The 18,422-nt window shown below is 48.2% G+C and overlaps 1 protein-coding gene across 2 annotated transcripts in view; it reads right to left on the bottom strand.

Moving 5' to 3' along the window:
* LOC142295908 (uncharacterized) overlaps positions 1-14,277 on the bottom strand; it is a 28,741-nt gene extending 14,464 nt beyond the window's left edge. The window contains exons 1-3 of one of the 2 annotated variants that reach the window (XM_075339022.1): positions 14,220-14,277; positions 363-494; positions 83-250 (exon numbers count right to left, since the gene is read on the bottom strand). In XM_075339022.1, coding sequence (XP_075195137.1) covers positions 83-250; positions 363-473 — 279 coding nt within the window. In that variant the 5' untranslated portion in view covers positions 474-494; positions 14,220-14,277. Of the gene's footprint in view, positions 1-82; positions 251-362; positions 495-2,498; positions 2,659-14,219 lie in introns of those variants that run through there. The other variant, XM_075339023.1, reaches the window with a different exon arrangement.
* Positions 14,278-18,422: the final 4,145 nt, after the last annotated feature.

Genomic DNA, 18,422 nt, shown 5'->3' with positions numbered 1-18,422 from the left:
CACACACAATGAGCCGTCATTAACAGACCCCTCCCCCGGCAGCGGTATTGTATAATGTCCCAGCATTCCCGGCAGCGCTCACCTCTCCGCTCAGCAGCTCAGTGATCCTGTGGGTCAGTTCTAGGATCTTCTGCTCATGTATCAGTGAATGAGGTGGAGGCTCGGTGATGGCACTCGGGGTCCTGCTCCGTCCTCCTGACACACGGGGGGTCACACACTCCCCAGACGACGTCTTCACTACTGTGTGATCCTGTGTATGGGGTGACGCCGGTCACTACACAGAGGCTGAGAATCCTCCACCTTCCCCGTCATTTCCCTGCTTTATTCCTAGAGATCAGAGTGATGTGATGTGAAGCTCTCACCTCTCCAGTGATCCAATAGATTATCTCCAGGGTGAGGTCTAATATCCGAGCCGCCATGTGGTCTCTGTCCTGCTCCATGCTCGGGGGATCACTCATGGAAAGGATCATCATGTTTCAAAGGTATAACTTTACCTGTGAGATTTTTGTGGACACGACAATTTAGGATCCAAAGAGGACGGAGCAGAAAATCTGGAGGAAAATTTTACATGATGTATAGAGTCTCATTGTGATTTTAACCCCTTCGCCCCCGGCCACTAAAACACCCTAATGACCGGGCCATTTTTTGCAATTCTGACCAGTGTCACTTTGACAGGTTATAACTCTGGAACGCTTCAACGGATCCTGGCGATTCTGACATTGTTTTTTCATATTGTACTTCATGTCAGTGGTAAATTTAGGCCGATATTTTTTGCGTTTATTTGTGAAAATTTAGGAAATTTTGCGAAAATTTCGCAATTTTTCAAAACTTTGAAAATTTATGCCCAGAAATCTGAGAGATATGTCACACAAAATAGTTAATAAATAAACTTTCCCACTTGTCTACTTTCCATCAGCGCAATTTTCGAAACAAAATTTTTTTTCGTTAGGAAGTTAGAAGGGGTCAAAGGTCATCAGCAATTTCCCATTTTTCCAACAAAATTTACAAAAGAATTTTTTTTAGGGACCACGTCACATTTGAAGTAACTTTGAGAGGCCTAAGTGACAGAAAATACCCAAAAGTGACCCCATTCTAAAAACTGCACCCCTGACACTGCTCAAAACCACATCCAAGAAGTTTATTAACCCTTTAGGTGCTTCACAGGAACCAAAGCAATGTGGAAGGAAAAAATGAAAATTTTACTTTTTAACACAAAAATGTTACTTTAGCCATAAAATTTTCATTTTTAGAAGGGAGAAAAAAGAAAGTGCACCCTACAATTTATTGTGCATTTTCTCCTGAGTACACTGATACCCCATATGTGGTAAAAATCAATTGCTTGGGCGCATGGCAGAGGTCGAAAGGGAAGGAGCGCCATTTGAATTTTTGAAAGCAAAATTAGCTGCACTCATTAGTGGACGCCATGTCGGGTTTGAAGACCCCCTGAGGTGCCTAAACAAGGGAGCTCCACCACAAGTGACCCCATTTTGGAAACTAGAGCCCTCAAATATTTTTTCTAGATGTTTGGTGAGCACTTTGAACACCTGGGGGCTTCACAGAAGTTTATAACGTTGAGCCGTGAAAAGAAAAAAATTTTTTTTACCACAAAACGGTTGCTTCAACTAGGTAGCTTTTTTTTCACAAGTGTATCAGGAAAAAATTCACCATGAAATTTACAGTGCATTTTTTCCTGAGTACGGCGATACCTCATATGTGGTGGAAAGTAATTGTTTGGGCGCATGGCGGGGCTCAGAAGAGAAGGAACGCCATTTGACAGCAAAATTGGTTGGAATCATTAGCGGACGCCATGTCACGTTTGGAGACCCCCTATGGTGCCTAAACAGTGGAGCTCCCCCACAAGTGACCCCGTTTTGGAACTAGACCCCCTCAAGGAATTTATCTAGATATTTGGTGAGCCCCTTGTACCCCCAGGGGCTCCACAGAAATTGATAACGTTGAACCGTGAAAATTTTTTTTTTTTTTTTTAACCACAAATTTTTTGCATCAATCAGGTAGTTTTTTGTTTTTTTACAACGGTATCAGAAAAAACTGCGCCATAAAACGTATTGTGCAATTTTTCCTGAGTACGTAGATACCTCATATGTGGTGGAAAGTAATTGTTTGGGCGCATGGCAGGGCTCAGAAGAGAAGGAACGCCATTTGACTTTTCAAACGCACAAACGCGGTGCACTGATCGGCCGCTGCAGGACGCACGGTCGGATGCGATACAAAAAGCGTCGGGGATACGTAAAAAAAAATCACGCCAAAAAATGACCATGGATGCAGATACGTTATGTGCATCCCTGATCAGCACTTGGCGGGACGCACGGACGGATGCAATACAAAAAGCGTCGCAGATACGGAAAAAAGTCACGCCAAAAATTGAGCAGGGATGCCGATCCGTTATGTGCATCCCTGATCAGCGCTCGGCGGGACGCACGGACGGATGAGGTGTAAAAATAGACAGGGGATACAGAAAAAAAAAACGTTATACTCACAGTACCCAGAGGATCACTGACCAGAAGAGCTGCAGAGGAACAGCTTTACAGGAGCAGCAGGCAGGATGTTGGGCAGATCAGCAGAATGTCCAGGAAGGACCCAGCGATGGAGGCAGATGTGATCGGGCCAGTTAAGACCTCGGACGATGGTGAAGACAGGTAAGAGGACGTCGGGAGAGAGCAGGGGAAGAGAGGGGGGGAGAGGGGGGGGAGAGCAGAGGGGGAGGGGGGGAGAGCAGAGGGGGAGACCGGAGAGGGAGCTGCAGAATAGAGATAATGGGGGAGACAGTCAGATCGCGGGGGAGCAGATCGGGATGTCGGGGGCGTGGGGGGGCAGATCGGGGCGTGGAGGGGCAGATCGCAGGGGGGCACGGGTCAACACGGGAGCGCGCAGGGGGCAACACGGGAGCGCGCACAGGCTGCAAGGTGAGCACAGTACTCACGTGCAGCAGGAGCAGTGACCTCAGCTACGGCAGCGGCAGCAGCGGTGGCGTGGTACCACAAGTACCAGCCACTGCACGCTGCAGACATGTTGGGGGAGGGCTCGCAGGCCAGCACAGGCCTGGGGAGGGCGGCCACCGGCAGATCAGAACGCCCCACTGCACACTGATTGGAGCGATTGCGCGTCATAGCACGATCGCTCCAATCAGTGCTGCAGGGGCTGGGGGCGAATATTTTAGCGCTCCGGCTATGATTTGTTGAAGCTGCTAGAGCAGATCATAGTTGGATCTCACAGTATCGCAGTAATTCTGGCATTATTTTTGCCGAAATTAGTGCTAATGATGTGGTTGGCGGTTCAGATTTGAACAGCCAATCACATCGATCGTCGATAGGGGGTGGCGATGCCACCCCCCCTGGGTTCAAGCAAAGGTCCCCTGTTGTAAGAAACAGCAGGGGACATCATTTGAAAGCCGATGCTATGGCCACGGGAATCAAATGAAGTTTAGGCCGTAAAATTACATCCCTGGTCGTTAAGTCACGTTAAAATAGGACGTAATTTTACTGCCCGCGGTCGTGAAGGGGTTAAAAGACTACACACAGCATAAAATGCAGGAGACATAAACACTGGACTGCTGTACAGTATATACAGGATTTGTATTGATACACGTACAGCAGCCAGATCTCAGCTTTAATATGAGGATATTCACATCCTAATTGGAGGAAGGGTTTAGGAATTACAGTTTTAAATAAGTAGCTGCCTCTTTTTCAAAAGTAATTGTACAATTATCTCAAAAGCTTTAAAATGGGCAATTCCCTCCTTAATCTATCATCAATTAAGCAGGTAAAAGGTCTGGAGCTGATTCCGTGTGCGGCTTTTGCATTTTGGAACCTTTTGCTGTGAACCCACAACATGCGGTCAGAGGAACTATGTAAGAGAAACAGACCATCATTAGATTAAAAAAAGTCCACCATAAAGAGAAGACTTCACAAGGTGCAAATACAGGGAGTCACCACAAGGAGCAAATACAGAGGGGACACCACAAGGTGCAAATACAGAGAAGTCACCACAAGGAGCAAATACAGAGGAGTCACCACAAGGAGCAAATACAGAGGGGTCACCACAAGGAGCAAATACAGAGGAGTCACCACAAGGTGCAAATACAGGGAGTCACCACAAGGAGCAAATACAGAGGGGACACCACAAGGAGCAAATACAGAGAAGTCACCACAAGGAGCAAATACAGAGGGGACACCACAAGGAGCAAATACAGAGGGGTCACCACAAGGAGCAAATACAGAGGAGTCACCAAAAGTAGCAAATACAGAGGAGTCACCACAAGGAGCAAATACAGAGGAGTCACCACAAGGAGCAAATACAGAGGAGTCACCACAAGGAGCAAATACAGAGGGGTCACCACAAGGAGGAAATACAGAGGAGGCACCACAAGGAGCAAATACAGAGGAGTCACCACAAGGAGCAAATACAGAGGAGTCACCACAAGGAGCAAATACAGAGGGGTCACCACAAGGAGGAAATACAGAGGAGTCACCACAAGGAGCAAATACAGAGGAGTCACCACAAGGAGCAAATACAGAGGAGTCACCACAAGGAGCAAATACAGAGGAGTCACCACAAGGTGCAAATACAGAGGAGTCACCACAAGGAGCAAATACAGAGGAGTCACCACAAGGAGCAAATACAGAGGAGTCACCACAAGGAGCAAATACAGAGGAGTCACCACAAGGAGCAAATACAGAGGAGTCACCACAAGGAGCAAATGCAGAGAGGTCACCACAAGGAGCAAATACAGAGGAGTCACCACAAGGAGCAAATACAGAGGAGTCACCACAAGGGGCAAATACAGAGGAGGCACCACAAGGAGCAAATACAGAGGAGTCGCCACAAGGAGCAAATACAGAGGAGTCACCACAAGGAGCAAATACAGAGGGGTCACCACAAGGAGCAAATACAGAGGGGTCACCACAAGGATCAAATACAGAGGAGTCGCCACAAGGCGCAAGTACAGAGGAGTCGCCACAAGGAGCAAATACAGAGGAGTCACCACAAGGTGTAAATACAGAGGGGTCACCACAAGGAGCAAATACAGAGGGGTCACCACAAGGTGCAAATACAGAGGGGTCACCACAAGGAGCAAATACAGAGGAGTCACCACAAGGAGCAAATACAGAGGAGTCACCACAAGGTGTAAATACAGAGAGGTCTCCACAAGGAGCAAATACAGAGGGGTCACCACAAGGTGCAAATACAGAGGAGTCACCACAAGGAGCAAATACAGAGGAGTCACCACAAGGTGCAAATACAGACGGGTCACCACAAGGAGCAAATACAGAGGAGTCACCACAAGGAGCAAATACAGAGGAGTCACCACAAGGTGCAAATACAGAGGGGTCACCACAAGGTGCAAATACAGAGGAGTCACCACAAGGAGCAAATACAGAGGAGTCACCACAAAGAGCAAATATAGAAGGGTGGTGTAGATTGGGTGCAGGAATATGGTGTAAATATTTCAGCACCAAATTTGCATTTCTAGACTAAAAAATGCACAAAAACGGTTTTAATGCCGTTTCGGTGTGGTGTTCTGCGCCAAATTTGCACCTTATGGCAGAAAACCATTGTTATGCCACGTGAGTTCTGCAGTCAGTGGCCACTATTGGCCTGCTGCCCTCTTACGACTTATGTTTGTCTGAGGTTCACCTGAAGGGCTCTGTTAGGGAAAGCAGAAGAAGTTGTGGTCCAGCAGCCCCAATGTAACAGGAGACACGGAGCCAGTTCTGGAGGTGAGTAAATGGTGGGATTATTTTTACCAGTGGGACCATTTAATATAAAAAGGGTTGTCCACTACCTGGACACAGACAGAAGGAACATGTGATAGTGATGAGGACCATTTACAGTGTTCTCTGCTACAGAATGATAATGTAGCCATAAAAAATGGAAGTCACACAGACATGCATTTGATGTCCGTTTTTTTTCTCGCACCCATTGACGAGTTGTGTCCAATAGACGCGTACAGTCCCAATAAGCTGAGATTTATTTTCTTCAGTCCGATTACAGCTGAGGATAAACTCACAGATCTGCTCTGCCTCATTTACTAACATTGGCCTGAGGGCAGTGCGATTTTTTTTTTCTCACATTGCACTCGTCCGTTTTATACGCCAGCGTGACAGGGCTCTAAGGGATCAGGCTTCCCGGCATTCTGGACGTAGTGTCATTTCTCTTGCAGAGACTCTAGTGTCCTGTGCGGGAGAACGCGCTGTCCGTATCCATGATCAAACGGATTTTTACTGTTCTTCTGCTCAGAACACTCACGTCACCGCAATAATAAATTGACATGCTGCGGCTCAGAAACCAGCGACACAGGTCAGTTCACGCAGCATTAAAAAAACAGTGAGCTGGAGATTTCTATAAATCCCATCCACTGTGCTTGTACTGCACAATGCAGCATTTTAGAAGCAGCGAAAATACTCTGCATCCAAAACGCTGCTAACACCGATGGTGGGCACGGGTGCTAACAGAAATTAGAGATGTAGCAGAGGGAACTGAGCACTTAGTGTTTGCAACACTTGATTAGCTCTTTAATTGCCCCATCACGACGATCGAAGCAAGTATAGAGGGAGATCACTCAGTCTTGTCACTCCCCTGGATCCTGGATCCCCACCCCGGCCCTAGGTGATTGACAGGTTTCTCCCTTTGTACACACACAAGAGAGAGACTTGTCAATCACATGGTATAAGGCGAGGGCAGCTGGACTAGTCAGGTCCCTCTCTATAGTCCTTGACTGACTTCTCAAACTATATTTTATCTGAAATAGTAAGGCGGGCTTTACACGTTGCGACATCGCTACCAATGTATCATCAGGGTCACGTCGTTAGTTACGCACATCCGGCGCTGGTAGCGACATCGCAATGTGTAAAGACTAGGTGCGACAATGAACAAGCGCAAAAGTGACGAAAATCGCTGATTTGTGTCACGCCGTCCATTTTCATAATGTCGCCCCTGCTGCAGATACGATGTTTGTCGTTCCTGCAGCACCACACATCGCTGTGTGTGAAACCGCAGGAACGACAAACATCTCCTTACCTGCGTCCACCAGCTATGCGGAAGGAAGGAGGTGGGCGGGATGTTACGTCCCGCTCATCTCCGCCCCTCCGCTGCTATTGGGCGGCCGTTTGGTGACGTCGAACGCACCTCCCCCTTGAAGGAGGGATTGTTCGGCGGTCACAGCGACGTCGCCGACCAGGTATGAGCGTGTGACGCTGCCGAAGCGATAATGTTCGCTACGGCAGCAAACACCATATATCGCATGTACGATGTGGGCGTGTGCTATCGCGCAGTGTGTAAAGCCCGCCTTAGTGTTGGCTGCACCTGGCATATCTCTACTATATAACAACCGTACATGGAGAAAAGGGTATACCAACACGGGATCACCACACCATGAAATAATTAGGAAACAAATTTTATTGAATTATTTTGTAGCCAAAAACACGAGACACATGTCTCCACACTTAGAATATAAACACACAGTGACACAGGATAAAAACACTTAAAAAGCCATGAGTAGCAGTGGTTCCCCCCCCCTCCCCTTCTTGACTCATTACATCTTACTCTATTATGTCGACTGTATATGTAAGCACGTAATGACTCAAATATAATCAAGTTACTTGTAATTCTATCTGCTACTACCGTGTTTCCCCGAAAGTAAGACCCTGTCTTACATTAATTTTACCCCAAAAAGTCCCACCCTGTCTTACTTTCGGGGGAGGTCTTACATTAGCCGAAAAAAAATGACAATTTCTTTTTAACCAATAAATACACCGTTCAACTGGAAAGCAGACAACAAATCAAAGTACGGTAACAGTAACACACTACGGTACGGTACTGTACGGTAATTGCCGTATACCCTCTGCCTGCATACCATAACAGTGCCGTATCCCACTGCACACAGCCCCATACCCCATAACAGTGCCGTATCCCACTGCACATAGCCCCATACCCCATAACAGTGCCGTATCCCACTGCACACAGCCCCATACCCCATAACAGTGCCGTATGCCACTGCACACAGCCCCATACCCCATAACAGTGCTGTATCCCACTGCACACAGCCCCACACCCCATAACAGTGCCGTATCCCACTGCACACCGCCCCACACCCCATAACAGTGCCGTATCCCACTGCACACAGCCCCATACCCTATACAGTACATGTTTCCCTACTTGGTTTTTAAATGCTGGACGTTTTCCTCTGCGGTGCGGCTGTGGGTGCGGAAGGCCTGTGCTGCAGGGAACGCTGTGCCAATCAGCAGGGAAACAGCAGTGACGTGGGGCTGGGGCGGCCAATTACAGCCCAAGCTGCTGGGCCAATCAGCGCTCGAGCCGGGGGCCGGCGGTGACGTGGGGAGCAGGGGCGGCCAATGAGCTGTTGAGCTGGGCGGATTGCGGGGTTAACACGGCGAGTTAACCCCATGAGCGCTTGACCCGCCCAGCTGCACCTGAGGACACCTCTGGAGCCTGGGGACCCAACGGGGGACAGCGGCGGCCCAAAGGTAAGGGCCTTACATTTCACAGCGGCCCCCCAACCCTGCCTTACATTCAGGGGAGGCCTTACATTGAAGGACCCCCCCGTAACCCCCACCCTGTCTTACTTTCGTGGGGGTCCTACTTTCGGGGAAACATTATCTAAATCTAATTTTATGCGACTTTACTTTTCTGTGCTTCTGGGTGGCAGTATACATCCTTATAACTCAGATTCACTATAGGTGGCCCTGGGTTAACAGATCATTCTTTATATATTACAACGTCTATTCTTATGGGCCTCCAATAAGATGAGTTTTTTTGTCGATCTGTATGCCGCCTCAGTCTGTATGCCACCTCAAATTATACTTGACTCTTGCGCTTTGAGCACGCTTACCCTATGGTATCCTTGGCGACGCCTTGGTGGGACTGAGTGCGGTATGCCACTACGCATTGACCAGTGGTTCTTACCCAGACATCTGGTTTTATCATACTGGTGTCCTTAATGTAGTAAGTAATCGACGTTCATGTCTATGAGTAAGTCGACTGTATACCAACTAATGTAGTCCACAATTTGGCAGTATCCCATGGATGATGGAAACCCATTTGGATCCATGGTGTACTGCAGACTATCATGTTTGGTGTTTATACACCATAGTGTGTCCTATATTGTTGAAGATCTTATAAGACCTCTTTTCCTCCGACTGGGGCACCGGATGTGTGACCATGATAACCTTGTGTTTTGAGTGGGACAACCCTATGGTGTCCTCAGTGATGCTTATATTGGAATGAGTACAATATGCCATTACTTATTATCCAGGGGTGTCCCTTTTTAGAGACCTAGGTCTATTTTTCTGGTGCCTCTGGAGTAGCGAGTGGGACATGCCGCCATCTGACATTTAATAATCCTTTTCCTGTAAGAACTATGAATGTTACTGTATGGGTACATGGCTGCCCTCATAAATCCCTCCAATATAGATCATAAGAATGATGGTATTCCTTAATACTTGGCTGAGGATTTATCGATACCTTTGGACTTTTTCTGTCTCCTCATGTGTATCACTGACACAATCCCTGATAGAATCTGTCTGAAGAGATAGGGACATGTAGTTACTCTATCTTGTGTGTTTTTGAAAAATCTTCCAAAAACCATTTCAAGTCTTTGAGCATTTGAAAGTGCTCTGTATATAAAAGGGTTAATACATCAACTCCCCCTGTTTGCTTAACGCATGCGCATAGCACCGACCGGGCTGCTGACCCAATCAGCATATCGTGATGCGATCCGCCTATAATTATAATGCCAAGACCTCATGTATAAATTTCGCTACCAAATAGCGAGTCTAGGTGCCTTTTTTGAGCATATTCTGATGTGTAATGAAGCTTTGTTGGTCTCGTGCATGCGCAGTAAAAGATAGGGGAGGACGTTCCTCATATCATGTGACCAAGCAAGATGGCGACCGCCATCGGAGCTTTACCTCCAGCGTCTAAGATCTTGCAGCTGCAAACACTGGTGAGTGTTGATTATACTCCCTTAAATAGGACACACAGTGCCATTGCACATTGCCTTCTTTTTCCTCTGAGGAAGCCACTGTATATGTGGCGATACGCGTGGGGTGTCCATGCCAGGAACCCCTTTGGTCGCTCTTCCTATTTACCCCACCTGCTTGGTTGCTATTTATTTAGTGGGGTGGTGGGTATAGGTCCGCTCCTGTGCCTCCTTTAGCCTGGCTGCTGCTTTATCTGCCGCATATACTTTTACTGGTGGGCACCTCTTCAAGCACCTAGGATACCGGCTATATGTGGCAAAATACTGGTATATATACTATGCAGATAGAAACACTGACTTAATATTATGTATTGTATGGGCCTGTATGGATACATCCATGTTGGGATATTATGCTTGTAGAGTTATTTTGCATGTATAGAGACCTGTATGTACTTTGTGGATAGATCCATACTGAGATACGATTCATATTTTATTACATTCCTTGTATCTGTGCACCTTATGGTCTGTCCATTGATCTGCATATCTTTCATTTTGTGCATTATTAGTCTCAAGTGTCTCTATATAATGAATTTATCATACCAGATGTTTAAATCCTAGGAACGGGCCTTGTGCAATATTTATTGGAGTGTCCTTGTCATATTTATTGATTATCACATACTATTGGTTCCTGGCGGACATGTTTTTTACGCCCATGGCTTTTTAAGTGTTTTTATCCTGTGTCACTGTGTGTTTATATTCTAAGTGTGGAGACATGTGTCTCGTGTTTTTGGCTACAAAATAATTCAATAAAATGTGTTTCCTAAATATTTCATGGTGTGGTGATCCCGTGTTGGTATACCCTTTTCTCCTTGTTCCTTACCAATTGTTTTGTATACCATGCCCTTCCTACCTCTTTTTTGATAACAACCGTACATGTAACAAATTACACCGGACCACGAATAGATGACGTGCGGTTTTATTTTGGTCTACACATTTCTAAACCCTCCGGTTCCTTGATCAGGACATTACATTTTTGTCCTGATGAAGAAACTGGAGGGTTTTGAATTGTGTCGACTGAAATAAAACCTATTTCTGGTCCAGTGTGATACTGTGTGGATTATCAGCAGCGCAGAACATGTCTCTCGTCCTGACATTAATAGAATTACACTACACGACCCGTGGCAGCTGGTTTTATGCTCTTAAGGCTATGTGCGCACAGTGCGTTTTTCACGGTGTTTTTGCACATTTTTCAGGTGCATTTTTGCTTAGAAAACTGCATGACTTTGCTTCCCCAGTGTTTATACAATCAGCTGCTGTGTCGTGTAATTCACATCCTTGAACCTGACACATCATCTGATTGCTTTGCCTTCCAGCAAACCGATCAGATGATATTGGATCCGGATTGGATGGCACGGGACCCTTGACCCAGGATTACTGCGGAGGGGGGGGGGTTATTTCAATAAAGATGGAGTCACTAATTGTGTTTTATTTCTAATAAAAATATTTTTCTGTGTGTCGTATTTTTTTTTATCTTTACTAGAAATTCATGGTGGCCATGTCTAATATTGGTGTGACCCCCTGAATTTCGGGCTTAGGGCCAGCTGATAATATACAGCTAGCCCTAACCCCATCATTACTCAGCGAGCCACCCGGCATCAGGGCAGCTGGAAGAGTTGGATTCCTAGCCAGAAGATGGCGCTTCTATGAAAGCGCCATTTTCTGGGGTGGCTGCGGACTGCAATTTGCAGCGGGGGTGCCCAGAAAGCTTGGGCACTCTGCACTGCAGGTTCCAATCCCCAGCTGCCTGGTTGTACCTGGCTGGACTCAAAAATTGGGCGAAGCCCACGTCATTTTTTTTTTAAATTATTTCAGGAAATCCATGAAATAATTAAAAAAAAAAAAAAAGGGCTTCCCTATGTTTTTGGTTCCCAGCCAGGTACAAATAGGCAGCTGGGGGTTAGGGGTAGCCCGTTCTGGCGAAGCCCACGTGATTTTTTGGGAGGGCAAAAAACTCCTGCATACAGTCATGGATGGAACATGCTGAGCCTTTTAGTTCTGCAGCTGTCTGCTCTCCTGCATACACTAGTGGAGAATGAAGAACATATTGAAGAAGGAAATTACATCAGACCTTTTTTGTTTTCCCCAACAATCTTTAATGGCATTGTTCACGGATATAAAACGCAGCAAAAAACGCATGCATTTTTTGCCGCATTTAGGCTATGTTCACACACTGCGTTTTTTACCCGCGTTTTTGGTGCGTTTTTGCTGCAGAAATTTCTTGAGAAAATATTTGTACCTTTCTGCAGACATTCCCCAGCAAAACCTATGGCAAAAAAACTAGCTGTGCGCACACTGCGTCTTTTTCTTAAGAAAATTCGTTCGGTAGATTTTCTTAAGAAAAAGAATGAGCATGTCACTTCTTTTCTGCAGCTAACTGCGTTATTCACTCCATTGACTGTAATGTAATCATCAGGACTATTTTTTCAATGTCTTTTGTGTAGGATCGGATGGCACATAGAAGCACTTCCGTGTGCATCCGATCATACAAAAACCACATCGGATGCCGCGGGCAGCAGCGGGGATGATGAGCGCTGCTGTCAGATTAGATGAGATCATTACCTGCTGTGACGATCTCCTGCTCTCCTGATGTCAGCGCTGTCACTGCCTTCTATGCCCGCCGCATTCTCACGTCTCGCGGGCGGCCGGAGACTGTCACTAGGAGTGATGTCACGAGCTCCCGCGATTCTTCGCTGAGAACGCGGCGGACAATGGAAGTCAGTGACAGCGCTGACGTCAGCAGAGCAGGAGATCGTCACAGGAGGTAATGATCTCATCTATCCTCCTGACAGCAGCTCGTCATCCCCTGCAGTGACCTGGGCTGACCTCATGATGTTAGCTCAGGTCATTGCACTGCTCTCCCAGCCTATGGGGAACATTCTATTCTTCATTGACTGGGACAGTGACTATGGAATGGATCGTCGTGGGACCCCCTTATTGGATTACGCCGGACCCAGATTTGATTGTTCTTTTAAATAAATTGGTGAAAGAGGGAATGTTTTGGGCAGTGTTTTTTCAAATAAAAAAAAGAATAGACAACAAAAAAAGTTTTATTTCTTACTGACTGGGTTTGTGATGTCGGGTATCTGATAGACGCCTGACATCACTAACCCAGGGTTTGATGCCAGGTGACATTAAACATCCGGCATCAACCCCATATATTACCCTGTTTGCCATTGCACCAGGGCAATGGGATGAGTTGGGGCAAAGCGCCAGGATTGGCACATACAATGGATGCCCCACTTCTGGGGCGGCTGTGGCCTGCTATTTTTAGGCTGGGGAGTGTCTAATAACGGTGGACCTCCCTAGTCTGAGAATACCAGACCACAGCTGTCCGCTTTACCTTGGCTGGTGATGCAATTTGGGGGGGACCCCGTGTTTTTTGTTTTAAATTATTTATTTAATGTAAAATAACAGCATGGGGTGCCCTCTGTTTTGGATTACCAGCCAAGGTGAAGCTGCCACCTGCCACCTGTGGTCTGCAGGCTGCAGCCGCCACCTGTGGTCTGCAGGCTGCAGCTGCATGCTTTACCCTAGCTGGCTACAAAAGATGGGGGGACCCCACGTCGTTTTTTTTTTTTTAATTATTTATTTATTTTTTGGCGAAATACAAGGCTAGGCACCCTTTAGTGCCACATGAAAGTCTCTAAAGGGTGCCAGCTTAGAATATGCAGGGAGGTGGGACATTATATATGTCTTTCTCATCTATAATCTATTAATCCATCTTTCTATCTATCTATCCATTATCTGTCTATTTATCTATCCATTATCTATCTATCTATTATCTATATTATTTATTGCTGTTAAAGCATTAAAATACACAGGGACCAATCTGCAAAAAACACACCAAAAAGCGGTTAAAACGCATGCGTTTTTCGTTGCGTTATTGGTGCAGTTTTTTTAACGCAAGTGCGCTAATCCTTCACTCAAGAAATTTCTTGAGAAAAATCCTTTTTCTAGTGTGAACATAGCTTTATTGTCGTGGGTGCGTTTATGTGCGTTTTTTGAGGCAAAAAAACGCAGTGTGTGAACTTACCCTAAAGGAGTTGTACCTACACAACACTTCAAGGTTTGGCCTCTTATCTTTTTACAGATTTACACGGATAAGACCCTATTGCACGTTTTTGTATTTCCAGCCTTCCTGAGTATCTAATGTAATGAATTAGATAAAGAATGAAAGAAAGTAACAAAGAAACTCACGCACCCGGACCAACGGTGGCGTCTAGCGTGTGAAGTTGATGTTTTTGATGCAATGACGTCACCGGAAGGGGCGGGGCCTCCTCAGCGCAGAGCTGTGGGCGGGGCTTCTGTGCAGAGCTGTGGGCGGGGCAGTGCTCGGGCTCCTCAGTGCAGAGCTGTGGGCGGGGCAGTGCTCGGGCTCCTGTGCAGAGCGGACGGATCCTGACCCTGAGGTGGAGAAGATTCGGCTTTTCCTCATTAGTTATAGCTCTGGGGTCTCACACTGGATGTTGGGGGCACAGAGCAGCGTCTCCTGTCAGTGCTGGGGGCTGCAGCTCGTGTATATGTCACAGGGAATGTGCTGAAGCTGCAGCTCCGTGCTTTGGAGGCTTCAGTAAGAAAGGGGGGGGGGGGGGTTTCACAGAGCAGGGGGTGATGCAGTGGAGGCTTTTATAAGGAATGTGGGGCTTACACTAGGCAGGAGGCGCTGCAGGTTTGGGGGGAAGCTTGCAGGGGCAACGCTGAACGCTTGGGGGGCTCGCACTGGGCAGGGGGCTATACTGCACGTTTGGAGGGGGTGTCGCTGAACGTTTTGGGGGGGGACCTGCACTGTGCATGGGGAGACGCTGCATGTTTGAGGGGCTCGCAGGGGGGCGACACTGCATGTTTAGGGACATCGCACTGGACAGGAGGCGACGCTGCACGTTTGGGGAGTTGGGACTGGGCAGGGGGCGACGCTACATGTTTAAGGTTCTCGCAAGGGGGTGGTGCTGCACGTTTAGCGGGGCTAGCACTGGGCAGGAGGTGGCGCTGCACGTTTAGGGGGCTCGCAGGGGGCAACACTGCACGTTTTGGGGGGCTTGCACTGGGCAGGGTTCTATACTGCACGTTTGGGAGAATCGCACTGGGCAGGGGGTGACGCTGCACGTTTGGGGGGGCTCACACTGGACAGGGGGCGACGCTGTACGTTTGGGGGGGGCTTGCACTGGGCAGGGGGCGATGCTGCACCTTTGGGGGGATCGCAAGGGGCGACGCAGGTTTGGGGGGCTTGCAGGGGGTGACGCTGCACTTTTGCAAGGGGATCACACTGGGCAGGGGGCGACGCTTCACGTTTGGAGGGGATCGCAGGGGGCGACGCTGAATGCTTGGAGGGGCTTGCACTGGGCAGGGGAGTATACTGCACGTTTGGGGGGGGCTCACAGGGGGCGACGCTGCACGTTTTGGGAGGATCGCACTGGTCGGGGCGACGCTGCATGTTTGGGAGGATCGCACTGGGCAGGGGGAGACACACGTTTGGGGAGTTTGCACTGGGCAAAGGACGACGCTACATGTTTGGGGGTCTCGCAGTGGGTGGCGCTGCTCGTTTGGGGGGCTCGCACTGGGCAGGGGGCGACGCTGCATGTTTGGGGGGAGATTGCAGGGGGCGACGCTGCAGGTTTGGGGGGATCGCAGGCGGAGACGCTGAACGCTGAGGGGACTTGCACTGGCCAGGGGGCTATACTACATGTTTGAGGGGGCGACGCTGCACGTTTGGGGGGGAAACTCGCACTGGGCAGGGGGGCAATGCTGCACATTTCGGGGGGCTCGCAGTGGGCAGGGTGTGATGCTGCACGTTTGGGGGGGCTCGCACTGGGCAGGGGTCGATACTGCACTTTGGGGGGGGCTTGCAGGGCGCGCTGAGCAGGGGCTGTGTTAGACGTTGGGAGGGGGGTCGCGCTGGGCAGGGGGCCATGTTGCATGTTGGGGGGGCCCGCAGGGTAAGAGGCTGCATGTTAGGGGGGCTCGCACTAGGTAGAGGGTGACACTTCACTTTGGGGGGGGGCTTTGCTGGGCAGGGGGCCGTGTTGCATGTTGGGGGGGCTCGTACAGGAAACTGTGTGTTATTAATCTTCTCCCTTTTGTTTTTCAAATATAGTTTGTGACTACTGGCAACTAAGTGTAATTGCCCCCCGTCGTCCCACCTTAGAGACGGAGAGAACAGTGCGGTGTAATCCACATCCTCCTCCTGTGTCCTCCAATGTATTCAACAAGAGAGGATTTTTATGGTAAATGCAGAAATACAAGTTTTACACCTAAAACGCCCGGGACTCGGATACAAAAGATTTTTTTCTTTCATTGTTTCCAATGTCCAACATGGCTTAAGTCTACGTATTGATTTGTAAAGTTGATTCCTATATATTTGTATCCCCGACCTTCTGTCTCCTCCCCATTACCCTGTAGACTGTGAGCCCCCGAGGGCAGGGTCCGCTCCCCTCTGTATCAGTCTGTCAGTGTTATATATTTGTATCCCCGACCTTCTGTCTCCTCCCCATTACCCTGTAGACTGTGAGCCCCCGAGGGCAGGGTCCGCTCCCCTCTGTATCAGTCTGTCAGTGTTATATATTTGTATCCCCGACCTTCTGTCTCCTCCCCATTACCCTGTAGACTGTGAGCCCCCGAGAGCAGGGTCCGCTCCCCTCTGTACCGTCTGTCAGTGTTATATATTTGTATCCCCGACCTTCTGTCTCCTCCCCATTACCCTGTAGACTGTGAGCCCCCGAGGGCAGGGTCTGCGCCCCTCTGTACCCGTCTGTCAGTGTTATATATTTGTATCCCCGACCTTCTGTCTCCTCCCCATTACCCTGTAGACTGTGAGCCCCCGAGGGCAGGGTCCCCTCCCCTCTGTACCCGTCCGTCAGTGTTATATATTTGTATCCCCGACCTTCTGTCTCCTCCCCATTACCCTGTAGACCGTGAGCCCCCGAGGGCAGGGTCCTCTCCCCTCTGTATCCGTCTGTCAGGATTGGTTTATTCACTATAATTTATATCTGTATTTTGTGTGTAACCCGTTCCCATGTGCAGCATGGAATCAATGGTCCTCTATAAAAATAAAACTGTATAAATATTTCTCCTTTCTTTTCTTAGAATTGATATACTTTTTTAATGAAACTGTTCTAGAAGTTTGGGCTGAATGTTCATTTCTATAATGATAAAGCTCGGTGTGACATTAGTGATCAGTCACAGTGGCAAGTCACCATTCTTTGCTGCATATTGCATATGGTTTTAATCCGCAATTTGGGACCCTTAATGGTAGCGGGGCTTCGGGAGTTGCTGAGGAGCAAGGTTTTGCATCATCGCTCTCTTCTGTACGGCAAGGGGTTCAGAGTAACTTGAAGCTGATGGGAGACAGATACAAACATATGGCTGACAACGCTTGCCAGGTCCGGACCTTAGTGCGAATGACTGTGTGTTTGTCTACCAGGAATATCAAGTTTAAGGTTCCTTCTTGGAAGCTGGGACCTAGGTTTATTGGTCCCTATAAGGTAATCGCCTTTATTAACCCAGTTGTGCTTCATCTGGAGTTACCTCAGGCTCTTAGGATCTATGTGTTCCACAAGTCTCTGCTCAATAAGTATGTGGTACCCTTGCAGCCATCTCAGTTTCCGCTGGCCCCAATCATGGTTGATGGCAATTTAGAGTTTCAAATAGCTAAGATTGTTGATTCTCGTCTTCTATGTTGTTCCCTTCAATACTTGGTGCATTTGAGGTGTTACAGAGTGGAAGAAAGGATGTGGATCCCAGCAGGTTGGTTTGATCATTTCATGCTGCCCATCCAGATAAGCCTGGTCCTGAGTGTCCAGACACCACTCAAAAGGGGGGGGGGGAGGCACTATCACGGGTGTGTCCTGGTTGACAAACAGTCCTATGGTGTCCAGTTAGAGAAGGTCACAGTGTTTGGCTGCACAAACTGCTCCTTGACCTTCTATCGTTCCTACTTGGTTTTCATCCCATTCCCTTTAGCACCCTGTTGCATTGTTCAGCCTCTCAGCTGCAGTTCATCAGTACTTCCCTTGTCTTTATTTACCTTCTCTTCCTATTACTTATGGTCCCGTTACACGTAGCGACGTTACAGCGATCCCGACAACGATACGACCCGGTCAGGATTGCTGGTACGTTGCTACACATGGTCACCAGTGAGCTGGCAAACAGGCAGATCTAATTAAAGACACAGCAACGATACGGTGATCCGTAGAACGACCTCGGCAGTCGTTGGGACCCTGTTACACAGCAGCTATTCTGACGACTCAGACCTCGATAGAGGCGTAGTGTTTCCAGTTCTGAGTCGCCGAGGTCGTTCGTCATTGTTATGGTGTCAAACACAGTGATGCATGCTGCCCAGCGGGACACCAATGATCAAAAAATGAACCAGGACGTTCAGGTACAATTGGCGATATCGCAGCAGGGGGCC

This window comes from Anomaloglossus baeobatrachus, chromosome 3 (genome assembly GCF_048569485.1).
Source record: "Anomaloglossus baeobatrachus isolate aAnoBae1 chromosome 3, aAnoBae1.hap1, whole genome shotgun sequence".
In the NCBI taxonomy this organism is placed as follows: domain Eukaryota; kingdom Metazoa; phylum Chordata; class Amphibia; order Anura; family Aromobatidae; genus Anomaloglossus; species Anomaloglossus baeobatrachus.
This window is presented reverse-complemented; position numbering and strand designations above follow the sequence as displayed.